This window comes from Cyprinodon variegatus, unplaced genomic scaffold (assembly GCF_000732505.1).
Source record: "Cyprinodon variegatus isolate N-32 unplaced genomic scaffold, C_variegatus-1.0 Scaffold106, whole genome shotgun sequence".
NCBI lineage: Eukaryota > Metazoa > Chordata > Actinopteri > Cyprinodontiformes > Cyprinodontidae > Cyprinodon > Cyprinodon variegatus.
The window spans coordinates 1,300,346-1,308,603 of record NW_015150559.1 but is presented as its reverse complement, the minus strand read 5'-3'; the positions used below and the strand labels follow the sequence as shown (position 1 = coordinate 1,308,603).

Here is an 8,258-nt window from a genome sequence, read left to right as displayed (position 1 = left end):
GTGAAAAAAAAGAGCCTCTAGTGCCACAACTCAAAAAAAAAAAAAAAAAAACTGCATTGGTGTACAGATCAAAATGTTTTTCTTTCTGCTTTAATGCACCAGTCTAGAATGTGTGAAATGCTGGCGTGTGCTTGCAATGTTTTAAGATTGCCATATAGGCTATGGCTACTGTATTATCTTCATGTACCGCGCAGCATATTAGCTCTTTATATACCTCATTTACATCTTTGTTTAATGTATATAATTTTTCAATACAGACCTATTGTCTATAGTGCATACTTATGTATATCTCTTTCAGATTTGTTCCTTTTGAAATTTTTTTAAAAACATTTTATTGTCTGTTAAAATATTTTTTGCTATATTGTTTCCACATTTTTAATTAATGTTTTTCTTTATTATATTAACTCCTTAAACTGACCTTAACAAAGGTACACCTTTATACTGCAAAACATTTAAATCTAAATAAGTAATTTCTTATAAAAATACATGAATTATTCTTGAATTGAGGAGGAAAGTTAGAAACCTTGCCATTGGAACCAGAAAATGTACATATAAAATGAGAAAAAAATTGTATTGTCTTATTTCAAGTGTATATTATCTGCTTTTCTTATTTTAAGAGTAAAATACACATTTCATTGGCAAATCATCTTATTTATCTACTTAAATTAAAGATATATACACTTAATTTATGAAACTTTTACATTTCTGATCATTTTTGAAGTGTAATCTGTTCTAATGCTAAAACTATAACATTTTCCTCTACAGGATAATGTCCACATTTATTTCACTGGAGGGAAAGTAAGCTTAGCCCTTGTTAGGTCAACCACAAAAGTGTCACTGCATGATCAAGAGAGACGCATCTTATTAATTCATTGTTTTAATAGTATGGAGATTACTTTTCCTTTGTCTCTGTCCTACGACCTTGCTGCTTAAGACTCACTCAAAGTCCAATGCACTACTCATAGCAGTTAAAGATTTTTTATGAAATGGCATCCCTGGCAGTTTATTCTAATCTTAGGATTCCTTGTGGTTACCAGCCCAGATATTTTTTGTTATTTTATGAGAAATAAAACTATAGATATTACTGCCTCTTTTCAATTACGCTTGCATGCACTATCGATTCAACAACCTAATCCTTAATGTGGAGAAAACGAAGGAGGTCATCGTCGACTTCAGGAAGAATCGCTCCATTGCTCATCAACACCTTTGCTGTAGAGGTGGTCAGCAGCACCAAATTCCTGGGGGTGCACGTAACAGACAACCTCACCTGGACTGTAAACACCACCTCACTGGTCAAAAGAGCACTAAAGCGCATGTGCTTTCTGCAGAGGATGAGGAGGATGTTGGCAAAACTATAAATCATATCTCGGTCTCATGTTTACATTTGATCACTGCTGCACTTTAAGAAACTGAAATGTCATGAGAGCTGTACAAAACCAAACTTCGTTTTGTATTCACCCTGTGTGTACAAAATGACAATAAAGTTTGCTAAGTCAATTTGTTATTTTTAATAGAGATCTGCTGATTCAGTCCAAATAAATAACAACAAAAAATGTTTTAAGTGCAGCATTTGACAATAAACAGCCCTAACTTTCTGGAATATTCTACAACGATCTTCAGAGGGGAACAAAACAACATATTACAGACTGTGAGCATATTGTCCAGTGGAATCAAGCCAACCACGACCAGGTTGTGTCCAAGTCACAGCGGGTCATTTACACCTTTCCTGCAGAGGGAAGCTGCCCTAGAGACCAATATGCCATTCTGCAGACTATGCAGGACTTCAAATGAGGACAACTTGTTCAAAAAGTCCTTTAAAAAAGTCTGTCATTCACTCTGTGCCTCTTAAAGTAGAACATGAAATTAGAATTAGTCATGCAAAGCTCTCAGATAGATTGCCAGTTCATGTCACTGCCTTAAACCAGATGATTACATATTTAATCTCTGATTATTTTGCATTTCTCTGGTGTGATAAAAATATTTCACAAGGTTAAATCTCTGTTCCAAAAACTTAACATATCTTCTAAATAAACTATATTTAAAGGGCTTTTGGTCTGTTTATCACATAGAGAATTGGCAAAGACACCATAATGAATGTTTTCCTAGCATCCCTCCCACACATTAACGCTGGGCTCCTTCGCTTTTACAGACCAGTATTTACATCTTGTGTGTGCTGTGGTGTTACACAAACATGAAGGCGTTCTGTGTTTTTCCCTCGGCCGAGCACCTGTTTTAATTAATGAGGGGGGAGGAGAGAATGGGTGAGTCACTGGCATCCCACAGAACAGGGTTCAGAAGCACCACCTGTTTCTGCTGAGGGCTTGGATGGGACACACACCATGTCTCTCTGTGCCACATGAACAATAATATATTGTTAGAAAAGGCTACACTGTGAAACTGAATAAAAGAAAAAACAATAAAACATTTCATTCTGCTTTTATAAAAAAAAAAAAAAATAACGTTTTAAACTAAAGTCTTATTTAAAGTGTCATTATAATCACAGAAAGTCAGTTTGTTCTACACAACATTCTCATAAGAGGAGAGCTAATGTTTAAAAGAAATTACATTAACATCACAAATAGAGATGCACACGACACATTATTTATAAGACTTATAAGCTGAATTCCTACTTGTTTAATGATAACACTGCCCTCTTGAGTTTTTCAATATAACTACACAGCTGTTAACACCATGGAGACCTTGTCTTTTACAAATGCTGTAAAAAAAAAAAAAAAAAAAGCATATCTCTTTATGATATCAAATGAGAATTTTACTGTCCTGCATTGTACTACTTACCATTTCAAAGCTGAGTAGGACAAAAAAACGACCACTGGGAAAATATTTAATTAAAAGTATTACTGTTTTCAAGAATTTTATTAATCTTTGCTGTATATCAGTGTATCCATCCGTCCATATGCTCAAATCTATAACAAAATAAAAACCAAAATGCTGCTAAAATGTATACTTTTTTTATCCTTTAATGTAATTTTATATCATTTATATATTATTGTTTGATACTTCATGGAGCTTTAGTTCTCTGGTGTTTGTTTTCAATTGTCTCTTTTCCAACATAGAGTTAGTTGCTATTGGCTGTTTGATTAGTTGCACTGAATAGCTCCATCTGATTGGTCAGCCACCTTAAAGGTGACTTTCTTATTGCTAGCAGCTTTTACACTGTACATTTAAGAAAGTGAACCTTAAAAACACTGGTTGGATTTAAAATAGCATTTAATGAATCAATTTATCTTTATTTTGTTGTTACCTTTGTACTGCTGATCAGCGGTGTGCAGCACACACAGAGATGAACTTAGTATATGCTATATAGGTAGAATTCAATCACTACAATTACTCAAGCAGTTTTTTTCTTGTATCTATTTAAAAGGACTGTAAATCTTGGGAATGGTTGGATTTATTCATTTAAAAAGAAACAATATTTAAGATAAATAGCATATCTAATTCCGTAAAACTGAACATACCATTAATAATATTTTTTTTTTCTTTGGTAAAATGAAAAGTCCCACACATGTTTTTACATAACTTTATTTCCTTCATATTTGAATCTTTGAGCAAACTTTTTTTTTTCTGCCAGATGTTTTCTGCATATATATATGTGCTACCGTACAGTTAGAATAACATCAGTATCAACAGATGGTACGTGAACAGAACTTTAGCCTTATGGAAATGTTTCACACACCGTTTAATTCCTGGAACATTGAAAATAATTGTACCTGTATTAAAAAAAAATAACAGCTGAATATAAAAAAAACAAAAACATTAAACCATAATTTGTGTAGTGGTTTACATTTACTATAAATGTACCATTCAACTGCAGTATAAAGGTCCTGCAAATACACCATCTTGCAAAGAACAATAGCATAACTCTAAGACATAATCGAGAAAATAGAATTGAGGACAAAGGTTTAACAAGGTGGTGGTAAATTTGAACTTGTTAAATATTTTTTTGACCTGCAAGGCCAAACATGGATCATTTTCTAAACCCTGCTGTCCTTCTGAAGTATGAGAAGGGAGAAAACAAATGTCTGCCAGAGCAGGAACACGCGTCACAGCACTGCTGAGGGGTGGGGTGCTCAAGAACTCCAGATCTAAGTAACATGATGTGTGGAGGTAAAACAAACCATGGTTTCCTCTCAGAAAAAAAAGGATCCCAAACTCTTCATATTTTAAGACTTCAAAAAGAATTGAAATAAAATAGACTGATGTACCTGGTCTGCATTAGCACCCATGTCAGAATATTATTCAGCAAAGCCACACGAAAAACAACTGAAATCAGATTTGAAAAGTGATTCCCTTTAGCTTTTGGTTTTTTTTTTAAAATGAAATGTATAAAAATAATATGAATCAGGGATTTTATACACTCTTAGTTCAAACAATGCTCTTCTCATTCTTCCCTTTTAGAATGAATGCACTGCAAATATGAACAAAAATTTACTTTACAAAGAGCCACCTAATTGCACTTGGAAACGCTCAGGATATTAGCAGATAGTTTCTAGATTAAATCAGAAATGGTTTAAGAATACCATAAAAAAAAAGAAAAAAATATTTCACTCATCCGTTAATGATCTGCTGGGAAATTATGTTCCTCCTTTTGAAAACACATGCCTGAAATGTCCAAGACGAATACAGAACAAGCAAAGGCTCCAATTATAAACATTAATGCTTTTAGAATCCTGTTACTTCACTGAAGCCTGCTAAACAAGGTTTGTTGGATATTAGATTAAACGTCTGATAGTAGAAAAATCCAAATTTTTCTTTGTTTTTCTCTTAAATCTCAGACCTTTTGGCGATATTTCTCTCTCCATATTTGTGTCTGCAGAAAGTCTCACACTAGACAAGCATTGCTGCTAATGCATTGTTTTTTTTTTGTCTGATACAAGTTCTATCTGGACAAGGAAAGTCATACCTAAGTATTAAAATTTCTCCTTGCTGAAAAAAAACTTTCGTATATAGGCACTTAGTGCTACAAATGCACAGCTTTGCCCTGTTGTGAAATAAAATGGCACGCAAGTGTTGAGTAGAGTACCTCAAATTCTGGATACAAGTAATAGCGAGTAGAGATTTAAAGGGCATCACAAATAATGGATGAGACATGCACTATGAGACAATCAGGGCTTTTAAGGCTTAGTTTGACCGCCTCATGTCTCTGCTGCTGGGTTATGGCACAGCCATATTATGGCTCCACAGATTTAAGGGCAGAAAAAAAATTATAAGATACAATAAATGCAAAAACACATTAAAATCAATAAAACTCGTCACAAAAATATAAAAATACATATGTAAACTGATTAACAACAAACATTCCACTCATTTGCCTAAACTAGTAATAATAACATTAAATCATAATGAAAGAATACAAAAGAGCTTCGCCTTGATATAAACAGACAAAAAGGATTCCTTCCGACACACTACGGACAGCTAGAGGTTAAAGGCCACTGTTATTTTCTTTGGTTTATTTTGCTTAAGAGATAGTTCAGGATTTAAGAAGCAAGGTTGTGAGCAGTTGGTGTTGAGGGCTAAAGCTAACAACTGGTCTGAAAGTGATTGAGAACAAACAGAAGTAAAATGATTTTAGAAAACTTAAACCAATCGCTATGTCTGCATCGGGTGGTTATGGAGCCACCAATAATCATCAAGTGTCAAACATGTACTGATAAAGGAACATGTGGCATCTTTTTAGAGTAACTGATATAAAAGGAAGATTATCGTCGCAGATCAGGCAAATGCAACTTTATTCATTTTAACAGTGCTTTACTTTTATATCACGCGTTTACTCGAACCTGAAATGCCTTACATTTTTTTTCTGCTCTCAGTACGTGGGAAGATTATAAATGGCGCACCGCCTTCAGCATTCATTTCCTATCATTCATTTCCTATTAGGCTTCAGCGTAATCAGCCATCGTATGCAAATATGATAACGGTGTAACAAGCTTCAGCTACAAGACCTATCATCTCGATTTATAGTAAACCAAGATCGTAAATCATCTTCTGAATGTCATATATCAGCTGCTTAAAGATTCTTAACAGAACCTTGCTTCATGAATCAAAACTAGTTCTTTAAAGCAGACGGAGTCACTGCTTGGGTGTGGAGACCTACTTCATTTGGAGGAGTCTTAATCTCACTGGCTAAGTGCTTCCTTGCATTTATTTTTTTGGTACAAAATGCATCTGTGCTTTCATTCTATAGAAAAAAAACAAACAAACTATAGATTATATTCCTTCATTGTAAAGAGTAAGGCTCCGACAGGCAAAAATCTAGTAATAAAGTGCATATCACTGATACAATCGCATAATACGAATGCAGGTAGTATCAATCGGTAAAAGGATTATACTAATCATTCTGCCTGTTCCCTTTATGAAAAACTTGGAGACAAATACTGGACAGTACCCTTCTTTAGAACCATACTGTTAGCATCCCTTTAGGAATGCTTTAGATAGAGTTGCTGTAAGGAGTTAACACTGAAAAAAATCCCTTATTTTTAGTTGGCACTTCAGGTAAAACTATGGCTTAAAAAAGACAAAATAAAAAAAAAAAACAGACTTTGTTTGCATATTAATGCAAAAGTTTACAAGAATGAAGTAGGAGTACACAACCGCAGGAACTTGTGCACCAATGAAAAACACCGTCTTTACGGATGGTTTCCGGGCGACGTCTACCATCGGCCGCTGACACTAGCCATGTCTGCATGAAACTGGCGGGAAAGTCGGCCGCTAGCTCCCCCTTCCAAGAAGGAGGACCTGATGGGTGGCTCGAAAAGCTTCCTGCGGTTCTTGTTTAGTTCTGAAAAAAAAAAAAGCACAACCACAAAATTTCAACACATGCAAAGGTGATAAAGGCTCCATCCCAGACATGGGCATCCCCTTTTCTAAGTGCTGCTTCGGGAATTGTAGCAAATCAAAGTGGATAAATAAACACAGCCAAGAGGATTGTTGACAATTTTCCTAAACCTCCACTGATCAACAGCGACAAGAAAATAAGATTCAAATCACCACAGAATGGCTCAGACCAACAAAAGCTGTCTTTGTGGTCATCTAGATTTATGTTAGAATAGGACAAAAAATTTACAACAGACTAAGCTGGCATCTATAGCTTTTTCATTTGATAGCAGAGTTCTGTTGCTGCCAGCATAAACCTCCACTTTGATTCCTGGAGACAGGCAACTTGCGGCAGCAGCCCTTTTTACTGGCAGGGGAGCAGGAATTTTAAACCCTTTTTAAGAAGGAAAATACAAAAAGGATAAGACAGACAGAATCATGCATATTTCAGTTTTAAAGACCTAGAAATAGTCAGTTGAGACGAAAGCTGACCAGTACTTGGCATCAAAACCAGATTTGGCCTTTAGAAAACTGCACCCCTAATAATCAGATCAGGCGTCGATATTTCCCCTTACCACCTCACCCTGGATCGACTTGGAATTTAGTGCACTGAACTCTCACAGAATCTCCAGCTGCTACAGCCTCCAAAAATGATGTCAGTAGTGAAGTCCGACACCCACCACTTTCACATTATACCGAGTGTAAATCAGCAACAATCGAGCAGCAGTAGCTAAATCAGCAAAATTATCTAACTTTGTAATCATTTTTTTCTTATTTTGGAAAACGAGGTAAATCCAGATAATCTGCAGAGATGTAAGTGTTCTGTCTCTCTCTCTTTCTAACAAACACAGCATATATGCAGCATATTGTCCTACTCTGAACAATGAATAATTTGATGACAAAAAACTGATTAGACTCCTGTGCATGCACAAGGAAGAATGTATTACTCTCAAAAAATGACAGAAAATCAAACAATATGAAGGTTGTTCCTTCTCCTCAAATTGGACATTTTTTTTTTAATTCTGAAATAACTATTTTGTGTATAAATTAAGCCTTGGGATATGGTGCACAGAACAGTTTGAAGTGTGCAACGGAAAACTGCAAGTCATCTTTCATCTGACTAGCAAAGAAGTTTTTAATGGATGTTTATTTGGAGTTATCTGACTGGGAAATAATTACCACTAGGGATAAAGCAATTATTCGGATTAATTGTGATTAATCGATTACTGAAATAATCATTAACAAATTTAGTAAAGGATTACTCATCAACTGGAGCATAGAGATTGTAAAATGTGCCTTTAGCTGACAGAGCAACCCACCTTGAGCAGCAATTATACCAAAATTGTACAAAAAAAGTACACATTTTGCATTTAAGATAAAAAAAAAAAAAAAAAAAAAATATATATATATTTTTTTTTTTTTTTTTT

General features: G+C 34.8%; 1 protein-coding gene across 1 annotated transcript in view; it reads right to left on the bottom strand.

The window, feature by feature from the left end:
* Positions 1-3,553: 3,553 nt before the first annotated feature.
* bicc1 (BicC family RNA binding protein 1) overlaps positions 3,554-8,258 on the bottom strand; it is a 91,596-nt gene continuing 86,891 nt past the window's right edge. Inside the window, exon 21 of the mRNA XM_015374612.1 lies at positions 3,554-6,796. Within this exon, the coding sequence (XP_015230098.1) occupies positions 6,669-6,796 (128 nt within the window). The 3' untranslated portion in view covers positions 3,554-6,668. The remainder of the gene's footprint in view (positions 6,797-8,258) is intronic.